General features: G+C 39.9%; 1 protein-coding gene across 1 annotated transcript in view; it reads left to right on the plus strand.

The window, feature by feature from the left end:
• The first annotated feature begins 6,193 nt into the window (after positions 1–6,193).
• MARK1 (microtubule affinity regulating kinase 1) overlaps positions 6,194–18,805 on the plus strand; it is a 2,314,196-nt gene continuing 2,301,584 nt past the window's right edge. Inside the window, exon 1 of the mRNA XM_044061667.1 lies at positions 6,194–6,794. Within this exon, the coding sequence (XP_043917602.1) occupies positions 6,744–6,794 (51 nt within the window). The 5' untranslated portion in view covers positions 6,194–6,743. The remainder of the gene's footprint in view (positions 6,795–18,805) is intronic.

Raw genomic sequence — 18,805 nt, forward strand, 5'->3', positions numbered from 1 at the left:
GCCAGTCCCTGCACTGTTGAGTAATTTAGTGTTTCCTGGTTAATCAGTTGTTTGTAGCTTAGTTCCTCACCTTATGGCTTTGTTTTTGTGATTCCACATTTAAGGACACTCAGGACTGTGCGCTAGCAGCAGTGTGGGGTAGCCCAGTCTGTTCTAAGCTGGGAATCACAGAGATATAAGTTGGAATGTGACTCTGATTGGCCGCAAGGCCATTTTATGTGTTTAGTCAAATTTATGTGCCTAACCTACGGTAGTGGTGCTGCGGTAGCGTTGTCGCCTCACAGCAAGACGTTGCTGCGTTCGATTCTCAGCTAGAGTGTCTTCTGTGTGGAGGCATGCGTGAATGGGCGTGCCTTCATTGAAGGTTGTGCATCAGGGCTGGTAACTCGGCACGTAAAATCCACTACCAAACATTAGCGGACCGGAGTTCCGCTGTGGCGACCCCTAACCGGGATAAGCCACAACAAAAAAAGTCAAATTTCTGTGCCTGTATGAAGTTGGCCTGTTTCCGCAATGCAGGTTTTTTTTTATCAGTGCCCTGTATAGATGCTGGCACCTATACTTTACATTTTCTCTGTAAAACTACCTTTGAAACTTCCCCAGTTCCAGTTACGCAAAGAGAAGCTAGCTTATACAGGGACAGGCACTACACTTCCAGTTTTGCATTAGATAGTTCTGTTTTTACTGTATACTCCTTCAGCAACTTTCTGATCAAGTAAAAAGGGCATGTAACCATGGATATGAACTGTCTTGGTATTGCTACCTCTGTAGATAGCTTGGTGAATATGGGAAAATTAAGGCAATTGCTACTGACAATTAACCAATTCTTAAACTAAGAGATAAGGTATGTGTGAGATGTATTTACACAATGTCACTGGAAGCAAAGCTCTCACATGCAATCACACACACTAATCAGGCTGTCAATAAGGCACATACTACACCCACCACACATAGTACAAATCAGTCACATAAACCCACATATGCTGAGGTTCTTAAACATAATCTTCATAACTTCAAAGCCCTCCCAGACATTACACCTACAACAAATATCTTCAGCAGCCCCCAAAACACTCCACCAAAACACCACCCACCACAACACATACAGCTACATCTCATGGAGTCTCAACTAAGCACATAAAGCAAGCCACCACACAACCCAATATTCTGGTCATAGACAGTTCCATTATGAGACACACATATGTCCCACTCATCAGGCTGAGTAAGGAAAAAAATCATGGTTGGTTGCATATCAGGACCAGGATCTTCCAGATCATGCATGCTCTCAGGTCACTGGATTGCAAGTACCAGTATGATTCAGTCATAGTCCATGTGGGTGTAAATGACCTGAGATTTACCTCCCTGGACTACATGAAGAGATACATGATGAATCTCTTGGATTGTGTGTCCAAGGCTGGTATGTACTTAGCACTGAGCAGCATTCTTCATTCACCCAGGATGATACCACAATATGAAAAGAAGATGATGCATTTTAATAATTGGCTTAGTTTTTGCTGTCACTCCAAAGGGATAGAATATTTTTCAGCATGACAGGATATGGTCGACAGACCATTCTGCTTTCTCAGGGATGGTCTTCACCTGTTCCCTTTAGGCTTTTGAATATTGATGAAAACATTGTCATCCCCCATTTTTCTGTATTTAGACAATTTCTAACTGACAGACTTTCCGAAATTGCAAAACCAACCATAGAAAACTGAAAGGTAGCACTGCTCAGTGTCGGGAATCTAAACAGGAAACTCCCATCCCAGCAAGCTCTCCCCTCTCTGGAGAATGCAGATGTTTGTGCAGCTACTGAGACATGGTTTAAAGCCACAGAGAGCTCCTTGGCGGTGCAGGGCTACAATGACTTCCACACATTTGGAACAGCTACTGCACAGGTATGGACTAAAGGTGGATGTGTCTTGATTTACATCAAAAACAAACATACCTTAATACTGGTCAAAAAGGATGACTCACTTGGGCTTTTCCCATGTCCAAATTACCACAAAGTCCCATGCCATATCTTTGCAAGCAATAAATCCTTCTCTATGACCTGGGAAACCCACAACATATACTGAAATTTACTGGAGACACTCAGCATTCAACCCAGTACCACATTTAGGGATGACTTTAACTATCCTACAATAAACTGGGAGTCATATACTACCCCAAACTTGGAGGCCCAGAGATTCCTGGACTTTACCAACATAGACACCCTAGACCAGATAGTCCATACTTTCACTTGGAGTGAGAACATAATGGATCTGGTCCTCACAAACATGGAAGAATGCTATATCCACACTACTGAAATGTCATCTCTGGTAAGGTTGGACCATAAAGCTATCTCTTTAGAAATAAAAATGGATCCTGGAACCCCTCCTAAACCTGGAACACTTAAGAAAAATTCAAAGGCAAACTTCCTACTATTAAGTGATAACCTGGCAAAATGTCAAGCCCCCCCCCCCCCCAAAACACTAAGAACACAGCTGTCTATGCAGACCCTGTACAATCATGTTAATAAATGCAGAGAGACAGCTGCTCCTACCAGGAATAAGCACAGAACAAACTCAGAAAAACAAGGCACCTTGGTGGAATCCCAACATCAATACATTGTATAACAAAAGGAAGAAAGTCATGGCAAAAATTAAAAACTGCAGTGCCCAGCAGGAAAAAAAATGTCTTCAATCTAGACAAGCAAATCAGAGGATAAATCAAGTCTACCAAAGCAAAATTTTAGGTAAAAATAACCTTCGAGGCCAAGATCATTAATAAGACTTCCTTTAGCTATGTCCACAACCTCAAAGGCAGTACACAACAATGTGCAGAACTGCTTCAGCTCAAGTTTTGCCCCTCCCCAGCCATCCATCAAGAAATACCATTGAACATAACCCTCAAGCTATCACCAGAGAGCAAGTGCACAATGTGCTGTCCTGGGCCATTAATACCACATCAATGGGCTCTGATAACATCCCAGGTTGCCTCCTAAACAGCATGAAACAGGTCCCATCAGGACTAGCAAAGCCAGCATTTAACCGTAGCCTCCAGACAGGCTTTGTGCCATATGACTGGAAAACTGCAATGGTCATTGCTCTATACAAGGACAGACAATCTATGGACACATGTAATGGCAGAAACATAAGTCTCACTAGTCTCATATGCAAAGCCATAAAAAGATTTATCATGGAAATGGTTAATAATGACATAAGAAATCTTCAGACACTGGATCCAACCCAGTTTGGTTTTGTCACGGGCAATTCACGCCTACTAAACCTAGTAGACTTCTTCTAAAAGGTCACAAATGCAACAGATGATGTCAAAACAGTGCATACTACTTAACTTGACCTGGCCAAGGCATGTGATATAATACTCCACTTGGACATTGTAGACAAACTCACTAAATTAGGTATAAACCCCTATATCATCCGCTGGATAGCCAAGTAGCTTTCAGGGCCAAAGAAGTTAGGACAGGGAAGTCCACCTGCACAAAGATGAAGGTCACTGGCAGTGTCCCTCATGGCTCAGTGCTGAGTCCGCTTCTTTTTGGCATCAACTTTTCCAAGTACAAGGCCAACATCAAGGGCCTTTGGCTAACCAAGTTTGCAGATGACTACAAACTAGGTAAAGTCACATTCAGAATCCCCCATAACACTAATACTCCAAAAAGGGCTGACTTGGACAAATAATTGGTGCCAGAGCCATGGTTTAAAACGTAATGCAAAGAAATGCATAATAGTATTCTTTGAGAAGTTGGCTACCCTGGGAAACTACTGCATTGATAACACAGCCCAAAGATCCAGTAGTCAGAGATTTGGGGACACACGTGGACAGTAAGCTGGCCTTCAACTAACATGTGGTTACTGTAGTAAAGAAATCATTCTATGTTGTGCAACTCATAAGCAAGTGTATGGCATTTAGGTCCAAGGAAGTCATCAATCCACTGTACTTAGCTCTCATCAGACCAATCAGAGTGCAATGTCCCCTTCATTAAGTACTTGACCAGGCATATGAAAAGCTGGAATGTCTGTAGAGGTTCCTCACAAAACGTATACGGAATGTAAACAATATGTCCTGTATGGATCAACTGAAAAGCCTATCCCTATACTCTTTATCCTTCATACTCTTAAGAAGTAATCCATGTTTGGCATACAAGCATCCTTGGATTCTGCTCTGATGGACCTTCTGCATATCCACAAAACAAAGCATCAGAATTGCCAGATCTATCGACTTAAGCATTGTTTACTTGCTTGCTACATAAACAGGACATGTTGGAGGAAGAGGTTGTGTGTCTCAGACACTACTTCTCTGGAACAGGCATCCCATACATGTGAAGCAGAGTTCTTCCCTAACCCAATTCAAGTGTAATTTGGACCAGTGGAAGGGGAATAGGAAATTCACCCCATATCTGACAACTATGTACATAATGGAGAGAGACAGTCTGTAAATGCTTGAACACCCACACCCCAGCCTACATATATATGCTCCTTAGAATAATCTTAGATATATACACACATACATAAAGAGTGGATATTTGGATTGATTGCATGTCAACTGATATTGTCAATATTGCATAAACTATTTCTCAAAGTGGGAGGATGTAGAACAGAGCATATGTGCTGTTATCTTTAAGAAGCGTTTCAAGGACTTAACGTGCATATAAACAGCAAGCACTTGCTAGCTTCAGTGCCATTTTGAGAGTGCAGCCAGAGATTGAGCATGTATAAATTTAATAGCTAGATTGAATACACGTTTATCTAAGTTAAAGTTATTAAGCCTCAATCCTGATGAGTTTGTACATAATAAAGTTGCTTGAACAGAACCCATGAAGTGTCGTCTATTACGTTCTGACTAGACGAGAGACACTAAATATTACCAGTGCTCTCTTCTATTGAGTCCTTGCCACAATAAATAAAATAATGGAGTTTGTACAATTCCAATGAGTGAGAAGGCATAGTATTTTATACAGAACTCAATATCGACAAAATATAAAATTATTTTATTATGGAGAAAAAGAGTGGATGTCTACAGCCTGCCTAATTCTGAGACACACATTGTTAAGGCAGAACAAGTGCACCTATGGCTTTCTTTAACAAAGAAGCACTACTTTATTATCATAGCTACTGTTTAGGCTGGGCTATGCAAACAGGAAATTTGGGACATATCTTGTGTGACCATCAGAAGATATATGATTATCTATATTATTGGCAAAACAATAGCTCTCAAAATCTTAACCAGTTACTGGTGCTAGTGAAATAAAATGGTACACATTCTTAAAAGGAACATTTTTAACATATGTAGTGATTGCTTAGAAAATTGGTAGAATATAAGGCTTGCAGCAAATCATGCTTTTTTCTTAATATTAAGAATGATACTCAGATAACATACCTTACTTTACCCACTCTGAGCTGTGAAAAACAGCAAATTATGAAGCTAGTCAAAACTAGAGAAACATAGCAAAGGAACAATACAAGTGTGAATGACGAGCGTGCCACTTGTGTGTGTGTGTGTGGGGGGGATAGGAATTATCTAGAAAGTCGTTCCTCCTTCTTGGGCTCTTTTCTCCATTCAGCACTACTGGAAAATAGCAAAGTCACACCTCCTACACATTCAGAAATGTTCCACCTCCTTAGCTTGTCCAATATAGTAGGAGGGTTTGCTTCAGCATCGTGGTAATTTTGGAATGCTGAATTTTTAGGGGTGCAGGAATGTATATAAACAATAACAACTAAAATTGAACTTAAAGATATAATAATTACTTGTACGTAATCTATTTCAATGGGCCAGTAGTACAGTCAGAAACACCCATTTTGAGTTCATATGCTCCCGTTGCTGCCTGCAGAGCACTCTTATTAAAATATTGTCCCTGCATTATGTATCATTTATAAGTTTGATTAATTCAGTTTCTGTACTGCTTATATAAAACTCAAAGTTGTAAGCATTAATAGCTATATACATTTTGTGATGCCTCTTAAGTTGTAGTCTTTCTAAGAGATGCCTAAAAAAAAATCGGTTGAGTACACAGAAACGTGTCTTGTCAACAACCTTGTCTGAGGCGTCATCTTCTGGAAAAAGCTCATGCACTCCGTTGCATATGAAAAATATATATCACAACATATTTGTCTCAACCTGGCTTTTCCTAATATTCAAATAAAATAAAGGTATCCTTTGAAAGCCCAGCAGTCAGACTGGAAGTAGTTGCTCCTCTTCCTGAATAGGAGGGAGTGCAATAGTTGGAGCCGTAGGCTGGAATTACAATTCTAAGGGTTAGACAGTATGCTAGCTGCAACAAACAGCCACAGTTTGGCCATCTGACTCAAACGTGAAGTGTGGATCAATACATTCTTCCAGCAACCGCTTACAGCTCCTTCTATAGTGCTCGGTCACTACCGCCCTCCGAGCTGTGTTACACCTGAGAAAAAGGAGGAGGAGAGACAGGACAACCCACCCTTTTGGTCCTTAGCTGCTCCGTGTAGCGGCCTCTCTCGCCTCAACAGCAGCTCCACTGCATAACAGTGGCTTCTGTTCCAACGTTAAAACACAGGGGCAAAAAAATGCCATTGCATTTGCTGTAACCAATTCTGCAATGTTGTCGGAAGCGTAGAAAGAACTGCTGCTACTATTCCTGTCTTCCTTACCCGGCCCTCATTTTTCCCCTCCCCAGTTGTCCCCCTTTCCCTCCCTCCCTGAGCTTCACTGTTCTCCGGTCTCTGCTTGTTTTTCTTTGCCCGGGCGGCCTACAACCGCACAAAATGTCGACCAGAACGCCATTGCCCACCGTAAACGAGCGCGACAACGAAAATGTGAGTATGTCAGTTCTGTTTTTCCCCCCGTCAGTCAGCTTGGTTGACATTCCTGTTTTTTCTGATGACCAGATAATGTTAATAATGCGCATTTTCTAGTTGCTGGACGCAACTGTTTTAGTACAGAGAGGGTGGGGATATTTATAGAACTCTCACAGCAGTAGGGAGATGAAGCAAGCAATGGTTAGCTGAGTTTGTAGTCCTTATGTGTGTTCTTTTAATTTTAGGTACTGTCTGCATGTACTGACATGTGTGTGTATATAATAGAAGTTCTGTACGGTGTTACAGCCGTTTCAGGTAGTCTTAGTAGATGATGACTTCACCGAAATTATGTACGTGGGTATGCTGCGCTATACAACTGTTGAACGGGCTATTTTGTATTTCCGTTGTTAGTGGTACGTTCTTTATTAAAGATGTTAACTGACAAAACCAAACAAGAATGTAGTTTCACACGTTGGACTTGGCACACTTACTCTTGCCTTCTGTTTATTTGCGTGTTTGGTAGCGGTTGGAAGTTGGCAAGTTTTCAATGACTGGTTAAAACAAGGCATGTATCACCAGCACTTTGGCAGTAGAAAGCTGTTTTAATTCATTCAAATGCTTCGTGCTTTGGAGGCGAATTTATGTATCTGCTTCGCTTGACGAAGGTCTTGTATGTCATAGGTTGAGCACTGTGTGATTGTAGTTAGTGTAATAACGTTTTACTGTTTTCTTTTCTGCTTGCAACAAAAACGAGGATTGCTTTCTTAAGATCAGAATCCGATATGCTTGTGGATAAATGATGCAGTTTGCTGTGGGAGAATACCCGTCCCTTCTGTAAAGGAATGCGAGGCCTTTTATCTTGCTATGTCATGTAGAACTGGATGCAATTCTGACACTTCAAATTACATTGGTATATTCTGAAACCAGTGCGATTTCTGTTTTTTGACTATCCTAATCAACCGTTTGCAGTCCAGGGCAAGCAGTATAGTTGGAAAGATGACAAACACTTGTTATTTTTGTTTTGAATCTTTTGTTATAAACGTTATGTTTTGTATATTTTGTATCATCATAATCATTATGCTGGGGTCTTACGTTTTGATATATACAGGATATTTAATAATTTATTTTGGAGTACTTAATATTGTTGTAAGAAAGTGCTGACCTTGACCTTGGGGGAGGTCTTTTTTGTGCTGGTACTGTTTGATGGGCAGCCCTGAACAGTCTAAAGTAAATAGAACATGGCTGTGTACCATGTAAGCATTGCTATTGTGTGCGGGTGCCTTCTACTTAATGAACAATACCTGTTGGGGAGGAGTAGAGCAAGTAACTGTATGTGTGACTTGCCTTCAAGTAACAATATTTGTATAAATGAAAGTTGTAAGGTTCTACTGAGGCAGCAGATTGTTTTTGCTTTGTCTTAATGCCTGTAGTATTTTAAAGAGAAACCTATAGTGTAAAAAACACCCTTGCTATTCACCTGTAAGAAGCCAAGTTCTTGAAACCCATTGTCTTCCAGAATACTTTTTTGTAGTTTTTTTTTGGGTAGCAGATATATAAAAATGCTCTAATTCTATATTCTAAAATAATAGTAGTATGGCAGGTAACAACTGCAGTATGAAAAATGTTGTAACTAGACAAATGCGCAGTGTCATCCTTCACAGAAATACAGAACCCAGTCTTGTAATCATAATCACTTCCTTCAATATATGTGTGTATATATGTGTATAATACACGCACACTGCACTTTAGTGAGAAACGGCATACTAAAAAATATTGCCTTATGACAGGGGTCTGCAACCTGTGGCACTGGAGTCGCATGCGGCTCTTCCACCCCTCTGCAGTGGCTCCCTGTAGCTTTGAAAAATAATGGCCACTCTGCTGCATATCTCTCTCACTCTCTCACTCACTCACACACTCACACTCACACTCACACACACATACCGACTGATGGATTTTAAATATTGATCTTATAAACTTAAAAACTTGCTAGAATAACATCTTTTCTTTTACCATACATTCCACACACACTGAGAGTGATCGACCAATTCCTTGGTAGCATCAGCATCTCCTGAAAGGGTACCATACCTCTGAAACACTTTTGCCACAAGAAATCTGGTCAGAGCCACAAATAAAGGAGGAACAAAGGAAGAAAAATAGGAGCAGAGTTTAAATATTGCTCTTATAAACTTAGAAACTTGCTTGAATAACACTTTCTGTTAACATGCATTTTACACCTGCACACAGAGCGATCCCAATAAAAATCTCAACAAAGGAGCAAAAATAGGGACAGATTTTAAATGTTGCTCTTATAAACTTAGTTCTTTTATATGCAGTATAGTAACTGTATATAAAACTTAGTATGCTGTGTTATCTTCATTTTACAGGTCAAATATGTTTTGTGGCTCCAGATGAATTTCATTTGGTAGCAAAAGGGACAAAATGGCTCTTTTGATAGGGCAGGAGTCTGCAACCTTCGCTATGACATTTACTAAAACAAATGTTTTACTTCTGCATTGTACTCGCCATTAGAATGCACAAACAGTCTTGTAATTGGGCAAACCTTCAGTCTGATTATTATCACAGTAATGTAGGAAGATGTCCAACAGAACCACCAAAATATATCCACAAGCATGTAACAGGACAGCATCACCAAAAGGTCTGAATTACAAACAAACATGACAGAGTTTGTTTAAAGTCATGACAGAGTGGCACATCTTGATAAAACTACTGTCGTGGTTGCAGGTGTGAAAAGGACTTGGATCTACATGCTACTATACTTCAAATGCACTTTCACTGGGGAGCTGGTTGATTTTATATGGTATTAGCCAGTTTCAAAAAGTTGCAAGTATGAGGCGTACCTTTTGAGTGTCACCGTCTCCTAAAGAGCCCCTTGATGTTGACTGAATAAATTGGTACTTGATGATTTGTTGTGACATCATATTTGCTGATTCATCAACACATGGTGTATTGTGGTATCCTTGTCAGTCCACACAGACTAGAATTCAGCCAGAAGGAAAGCAGCAGCTTTTTTCACCCAGTTAGGGTGGTGAAGGGTAATAATACTCGACTGCTTTGACTTTGCATAACTGAGCAAAACAGGTTATGCGAGAGATGCATGTTGGTTTTACTATACTAGTTGGACTGAAATCTTGGGCATTAGGATGTGGGGTGTTCTTTATTATGTGAAAATCTTTGTTTCCTTACTGATTCGGGGCAGTGCTTTTCTGTTTGGGTTAGTGTAATCCTAAAAATATGCATGTTTTTAAATCTAGCTTAAAAAAAAAAAATGTCTTTGCTTTTAAAAATGCAATGCACCAGAAAGTATTCAGGTAATTTTAAGATTTCCTTTTCATGTTGTTTTTTTTTTTTTTTTTTTTTTTTTTTTTTTGAGCAGCTATAGGCACTGTATTTTTTGAACTATTGCAAAAGCTAATTGTAATGTCCACATTAGCCCATTTTTGAAGGCTAAATGTAAAGCAGTTTAATAACTTCCATTTACTTTCTGTGGAATTTTGTGGATTTCAGAGCTAAGCAAAGCCGTATGTGTTTGTATTCAAGTATTGTAAGCAGTCACATTTGCATTTTTTGCTTATTTATAGACAGTAAGATTGTAGACTTTTCTCCTCTGCAAATGTCATGTAAAATGGATTCTTCATAGATTGGTTTTGTTTGTTTAGTGATTATTAATCTGAAGTTCCTTGTGTTTAAATTTTGAGTGATATCCTGTAAGGTTACAAAATAGTGTAATTGTGTAAATGAAATCCTTTGTCACTGTTATTTTGCAGCTGATCTACACAATGTTTAAAGTAGAAGGGGCTGGTCCTGCTCATGTGCCGCTTGCCTTGAGTGAAAAACTGTTGAACTTCTGCAATGGTTGTATGTTTAAAAGTGTTGTTTGGGATAAGAGTGAAGTATATATTTCTATGTGCAGTAATTGGTCAAAAAACGAACACGACGATGATACCATTTATTTGGCCAGCATTTAAGTTTTACAGTTACTCAAGCTTTCAGATGAAGAGAACTCCTTCAGGAGGTATCGACTCCCTTCTCTGTACTATTTTTTTCCCTGGTAGTGGATCAGAACAGCTTTTCTTCATTTTTTTTTTTTTTTTTTTTCTATTTTTATGGCTGTGTTACACTACTAGTACTGAATCTCTTCAATGTCTTTTGTAGATGGACAAGAATATTTTTGTTGCAGAAAACGCATTACTGGGTAGGGTTGAAGTGTGAAATAAATTTTATGTTTGACAGTGAGATGCAACTTTAATACCACATTAACAGACTGGCAATCTAACCACAGGATTTGTTTCTCTGTTGTAAGTACAAATATTTACTGTAGTGTGTGTGATTCCTAGTTCAGCTTCCTTAATAAAAGAAATGCATAAATGTTGTAAAGAGAGGGGAAAATGCGTACATGTTGTAAAGAGGTGCATGGAGTATGATTGATTGCTGGTACACTTTTTCAGTATGTAGTGATAAATTGCACTCCTGAAGTCCAGAATCAAGTAAGAGGCTTTTGGTTCCGTTGAGGACAAGATTGAGTATTTTTTTTTTTTTTTTTTATTCTGCACACTAGCTGGCATAGCAATTGTATTTGAAAAATAAAATGGGACACTTGCTAGATTTGTTGATATGGAAACAGGAAATAATGTGCAACTCCCTTTCAGTTCGTAGCCCTTAAACCTCCACTTATCTTTTCCATGATGAGGTATTTTGTGCGTGTTGCAAGTGCAAATTCTCATTTCCTTATTCTAAACCTTCTACATGTGGATGAATTAATAGAATTTTAAACTGGAAAAAAACCTACATTGTTTGGTCCTAAAAGCTAGGAACTTTAAGGGGGTAATTTCTCTTTTTTGATATAAAAAATAACCGTTCCTGAACAGTGGTGTTTAATACATTTTGTTTGTTTTTGAGAAATTTTAATCATGGGTGACTCCTGTGATATGATATTAATTATTTTCCTGCCGCATGAGAACCATGACACCAATCTATCCCCCACTCTCAGAATGTTTTTCATACTCTTTCTGCACATAGTTCATTGCCACAGCGCTTCAAATTAATCTAAAGGTTTTGTCTTGCCCTTCCCAGTGAGGATAACTGGCTAAATCCTGTAGTGGGTGCTGGTACTTATTGAGGAGAAGTTATGCAGGTTCATTGTCATTCAAAAACGTGCACACTGATTGGACATCAACCAGACTGCCCGTTGGAAATTGAGCATATACCAACAGAAAAATGCTTTTTGCTGCTAAAGCACCATTGAGCAGACTTCTATTGGCATATGCTTGGAGTACAAAGTAGAATACAAGAAAATCAGGTACGTTTTGTGTTTCTTCAGTTTGCAAAATGTACCTTTTTTTTTCTTGTATTTCTGTGCTGTCCAGCCTAAAGTCTCTACAGGCTCTCCTACCTCTCAAGTGTTTAGTGACTGGCATTTCAGGTGTATAATTCGTATCCTTCAGAAAAATGCATGCTAACATAAAATCTTCTATTGAAGTAAGTTTTTAAGTTTACAAGAGCAATAAAGTCTGTCTTTATTTTTGGACGTTTGTCCCCCCCCCCGCCCGTTACGTTGGGCTTTGTGTAGGTTTTTGCATTAGAGAGTCTATAATGGCAAAGGGAGAGAAAAAAAAATCAGCGGAGAAAAGCCATTTCTTTTCCTGAACAGCACCGATGTACTTTTGCAAGCTTGGGAACGTAGTTCCATATGCATGCAGAGTACATCAGCAAACTTGGAAGAATGCGGAGGAGCACTACAGCACCATTATACAAAGACATTGCTTAAAAAAGATGAGCAATTTTTTTCTTAAATGTCATTGTATAATAGCAATAACCCACGACTGGCTGTGGGTATCGCAGGTTTAACCCACGGTTGGCTTTGTTTAATCAGGAGGGTGACGTTCCTGATTAAAGAAAGCCAACCGTGGTTTAATCCTGTGATACCCACACCCAGTCATGGGTTATTGCTTAAGCGTGTCATGGATCAAGAGATCTTTGGGGAGAGAGTGTTGCTGTTATAGAACTTCAAGGAATGTTATCCTTTAGTGGAGCTTGGGGGAAACGCACAATGAGATTGTGTAGATTCCTATCTGTCTTGCAAATGGTTAAATATTTGATGTTCTTAAGTGGGTTGTTTTAGTATCTTTCGTATTCTCCCCCTCCTTTCCGTGGGAAAGATGAGAGGTTATTGGGGAGGTAGGTGGTTCTTCTACCCTAGAAGGACCCCCTGACTACCTCAGGGTAATGCTGCAGACTAATGGAGCTGCTTTACTAGACTGTTAAATCAGATGTTGCTTGTCCGTATGGTTCCTTTCAGTTTAGTATGTATAGTTTGCTGTATAAGATGTGGAGCCATTATGGGTCATTTATATACTTGCACATACGTGCTGTAATGCCACAAAAATGCACATTTGGCAGGTGATAAATGTTTGCATAATGGATGTTAATTGGCAGGGCAGGTTTGTTGTATTGGTGAAATGAACAGATTGGCATACAGCATTAGAGAACGGCATCTTGTATGGTGCTTTGGACAAGCAAATTAGGATAAATGAAAAAGCCATGAATGACACTAATAATGGCGCCCAATACTGCTGGAGCTTTACTCCTATCCTTGCAACATGCTTTTCTGTTTTGAATTGTTTGCACACACTGTTATCAAATAAATCTGTTGGTGAAAAAATTGTAAAAAGGAATAAATTAGGGAAAGTGTAAAGTGTGAAGTTATAAGGCATTGTGGATTCAGCTGGTATTGGGAGCTGCATGTTTATAAGGGAAGACACGAGGAGTGTGTGGAGATTTGGTGTAAATAGAGTTAAAATAGGTCAGGATTGGAAAGGGAGAAAAGGTTGCATGATTTAGTGGCATGAGAAAAAGAAGTTAATAGAAAAGTAAATAAAGGAGTTACTGCATTCATCCCCAGGAAAGTATTTTGTTGTTGTTGTTGTTCTTTTACTGTTGCTGTTAGTGTTCACAACATTTCTTTTTACAGTTCCTGATTAGTAAAGTTTGGGGTTTCCCATGATGACTTGTGTTTGTGTACATTTTGGTTTAGCTGCTTACTTACCGTGATTAAAAATATTTGTGAGGCGCTTGAATGTTTTAAATTGAATATGGACTTTGAGATTACTGTTGGCTTTTGGCCATTGCTTGGATTTATGTGTAATATCAATTTTTGTCTTGCTGCTTGGGTCAACAGACAGCATGTGGCATGTAGCTTCTTTTTTAACAGGACCAACTATGTGTCAGATTTGTCTTAAGAGTTGTAGCTGTGTTGTTATACTGAATACATAATGGTGACTACTTTAAATTTGCTGAAGGAATTTTTTTATTTTTTTCTAAATTGAGGGAGAAGTTTGCTAGAAAGAAAATACTGGTTGAATTTTAGATCACTTGAACCAGTAAGAAATGAAAACACTATGTTCAGACTGAGATTTGGGAAGAATCCCTAGAGAGGGGGTAGCAAGGAGGAATGGTGAAGGGAGTATGTCCTGTAGAAGTTGGAAGATAGTTTTGTATTGCATTGGCCAGCTGATTTATTTTTGAAACACTGAATGGTTGAATTGACTGGAAATTGGGTGACCTTTGGAAGGTGTTTAGTTCAACTGTTATGTGGCTATTGTGTGTGTGTTGTGTGTTGTTGTTGTTGTGTCTTTCGGCTTTTCCCAGTTAGGGGTCGCCACAGCGGAACTCCGGTCCGCTAATGATTGGTGGTTGATTTTTACATGCCGAGTTACCAGCCCTGACACACAACCTTCAACGAAGGTACGCCCATTCACACATGTCTCCACGCAGAAGACGCTCTAGCTGAGAATCGAACCGGATGGCGTCTTACTGTGAGGCGACAACGCTACCGCAGCACCACCACCGTGTGTGTGTGTGTGTGTGTGTGTGTGTGTGTGTGTGTGTGTGTATATGTATATATGTATATATATATATATATATATATATATATATATATATATATATATATATATATATATATATATATATATACAAACACATTTTTATCCAAAAGGTAAAGATTCAGCCCATTTAGGGTCCATTGTATATGGAGGTGGAAGTATAGGGACAGCGGACCTTATGGAGGGGTAGAGAAAAAAAGTAATGTAGAAGAAATTAGTTCTTTTCAAATTCAACTTTTAGAGGCATTGATTTATATAAGGTGGGTATTGCATAACCCAAGCTTCAAGAGATTTCATGTAGTACACCTGTGCAGCTTGAGTAATGGAAACCTATTTGGATGTTTGTATTTGTTTAGAGTGAAGTTTGGATTTGTATAGTTCATTCAGTTCAGTGCCTATCAGTGACATTACAAAGTTTAAGATGGAGGTGTTAGGGTTTGGAAAGGAATAGAGTGAGCTAATGTGGAAGATGATGGAAATTATTAAAGCCTTACAGTATAAGAGAGTTGAATAATAAGGATTTTGTTGTAAATGTCTGGTGTTCCTAAGAAATGTTAGGAGTAACGAAAATGTCTGAATAACCGGTAAGGTAGAGAGGGAGGCCAACCGGGACAAGCAAAGTCAGGATGCGCATTTAATATGGTTACACTTGTACAATTGAACAGGGTGGCTCATTTGGTTAAGATCTTTGTCTCTCAGCTTTAGGGTTTTGTGATTAATTTCTGATCTCCATTCACTATCTCAAATTTGCATGTTCTCCTTGACTCTGCGTGGGTTTTCCCTAGGAACTCTGGTTTTCTAACGCCCCAGAAACTGCTTGTTGGATACTCTTAACCTGACCACGTGTGTGTGTAAATATATTTTTTGTCCTTTTTCTTTGTGACATGGATCACTTCTGAAACGTGTCTGAGAGAAAGCAGTTCATAAGAAATTAATAAAATCGTGTCTGAGCGGTGCAACCACTTGACATAATGGGTAAGGTCTTCACCTCCCAAGTACAAAGTTAGATCATGACCTCTGTCTAATGCCTATTTGGAGTTTGCATGTTCTCCTTGTGGGGTTCCTCCCACATCTGAAAAACACGCTGAGTATTTCCATCTCAAACTCTGCAAAGGATGGAGCTGTGGGCAGATGGGGAATATTTTTATAAAGCAACTGCTTTTGGCATCTACTTCAATGCACAGTATCCTCATGGTAGGAGAACATGGATCACAGACTGCATGCCATGGCAGGGCTAGCCACACAACAGTATGGCTGTAGGTGATTTGGTCATGTTGATTTAATGTCGTTAAATGAGCATCGGTATTTGCCGGTGATTAAGTGGATTTGAGGACCTGGCTTACTTTGACCTACACCAGGGACCCATGTTAACAGTGTGAGGGATGTGCATGCTCCTACTAGACAGTATCTGCTGGTCATAAAGCCCAGCAGCCCTGGGTCAGTAGCTTATTGATCCAGTAGCCCTGGGTGAATAAGCTGCTGGCTGGCAGGTGTCCATTTGCTTAGTGTGTGATACCTGGGATATCTATGAGTGAAACCTGGACACCAAACCATTCAACCTGTCAAGCATGAGCTAAGAATTGTTGCACTCTATGTAGGTTCACTGCTTGGAAGTGGATGACATAAGACGGAGGCTGGACATCCTTATGGATCTAGGTGATAAGACGGAAGGGGAGTGCAGCAAAACCACTTGGCTTGGAATTTCACTTACTCGGGAGGACAGGCTAGAAATAGTGTGGAGATTGTGGTGGGGGAGGGGCTTCAGAAGACCGTGAGGGATGTCAAGAATTGGTGACAGACTCATGGCAGTGAGACTCCAGCCTAATGATAGGCTGAAATTATGAACACTGTCCTATGCCTCACAGCAGGGTTGTGATAGTGAGGAAAAGAAGTGTATTCATATAGCAGTTGCAGAACCTACAAGATAAAGCAGGATAGCAGGAATTGTGTTTGATTTTAATGGGCAACCTGAATACACATTAGAACAGACAGAACAGGGTATGAGGACTGCCTGGGTCCACATGGGCGGGGCAGCAAGAATAAAGTAGAGGTCATACTAGATTTCTGTTGGGCAAATGGCTTGATAATAGCCAACATGTGGTTCAGCAAGAGAGACTGTCACAAGATCACATACAAGAGTGACCAACGTACAATTCAGGTTGACTTTCTCAAAGGGCAGTGGGGTAGAATCCTTGATGGGTCATCTCCAGTGAAAGTCAGCCCACAGCATAAACTACTGGTTGCCACAAGCAGTAGTCCGAGAAGGCTCTGAGGTCAACAGAGACCAGGCTAAAAACCTGAGAGTTGACTGGAGAGAAAGCACAGCAGTTCAACAAATTGCTCTGGACTCTAGCACCTTAAGAAAGAGGAAATAGGTGGAGTTGAAGAATGACATTGACTAAAAACAGCATCTGTGTGGATTACAGAATTGATAAGAGTCCAAGCCAGGTATAGAAATAAGGTACATAAGGAAAGCTGGTGGTGGACAGAAGTCCAGAAAGTCATCAAAAGGAAGAAGCGTGCAGGAAAAACTGTGAGATGGGCAAAGATGGACCAGACTATAAAAATAAATATTGGTTGGCTGATCAAGAAGTTAAGAAAAGTTGCAGTAGCAAAGAACAAGGCATCGGAGGCACTCTGCCCGCTTCTAGAAAGTAAGTCAGTAGACGGCGCAAAGGAACTACATATTAGATTGCAAGGCAAAGACAGAAAAGTAATAGTCAGACCCCCTTCGTAAGAGATGCCATTAACAACCTGCTAACCAGTCAACCGGACTTCAAAGGGAGATGGAGTATTTCAGCAGCTTCTGAATGAAGAAAACCCCACAGAAGCTGTACTGCCCCAGACATAGTTTGTGGTGATAGAAGAGGAGGAACTTACCATAGAAGTAGCAAGAACACATTAAGGAAAATTGAAGTCAGGGAAAATGGCAGGCTCGGATGAGGTCACAGTATATAGGATAAAGATGCTGGATGAGAAATGGCTTCTGAGGGGTACCTATAGCAGTGTGGATAGAGAGGCGTATCCTAGATGACTGGAGAATGAGTGTATTAGTTCAAGAACCAAGGGGACGTTCACAACTGTGGGTAGTACAGCGGTGTCAAACTCCTGTTAAATTGCATGAACGTTCTGGAGAAGATTTGATAAACAAATATACAGAGTAGTAGAAAGTAAGATGGGAGATGAGCAGTTTGGATTCGGATCAGGATGCTCACAACTGACCCAATGTTTTGTAGTAAGACAGTTTAGAAGAAGCTACTTGAAGAAAGCATATGACAAGGTCCCAAGAAAGGTGATTTGGGCAGTCCTGTGGTGGTTTGAAGTCCCAGAAACATGGTAGAATTAGTGCAAGCTGTGTACAGAAACATGGTAGATGGGATTACATTAGCAAACAGGTCTGGGGCACAGATGAACAAAGTTGCTGTATGCAGATGATGTGGCATTACAGGCAGAACAAAGTTGCTGTATGCAGATAATGTGGCATTACAGGCAGACTCTGAAGAAGAACTTCAGTGAAGGATAGGGGAATGGAATGCAAAACTGAAGGTACATAGGATGAAACAGAGTACAGTTAAGACCGTTGTAATGACAACAAATGGAGTTGTGAAGAAGCTGAGAGTTGAAATAGAAGGGAAATGGTGGAACATGTTAACAGTTTCAGGTGTCTGGGAGGGATGGTTGATGAGAAGGAAGGTTTGAATGAGGAGGTCAAAGCTACAATTAGAAGGACTGCAACCAGCTGACAGTGTCCGGTGTACACCTCTCAACTTCTCTGAGCAAGAAGTCTGACCAAACCTAGACATAATTGGGGGACAAAGGGCCAAAAATAGGGACCAATTGTAAATATTGTCCTATAAACTTAGAAAGTTGCTTAGAATGATAGATTTTGCATTATTTGCATTTTCTGAAGCAAGTGAAGTCAAACTCAAATGTCTATCATGATTTAGTATTATTAAGTGACTTCACTCTTCAAAGATTTTCCAGAAAACCAAACATTTCATGAGGAGCAGACTAAAAATAAGAGACAAAAATCTGAACTGTTGAGAGGTATGGTCAAGTGTAGTATATGATAGAAGAATGCCAAAGAAGCTGGAAAGTACAGTGGTGTGACCAGTACTACTGAATGAT

Source organism: Protopterus annectens, chromosome 1.part0 (assembly GCF_019279795.1).
Source record: "Protopterus annectens isolate FY-2018-M chromosome 1.part0, PAN1.0, whole genome shotgun sequence".
Taxonomy (NCBI): Eukaryota; Metazoa; Chordata; order Ceratodontiformes; family Protopteridae; genus Protopterus; species Protopterus annectens.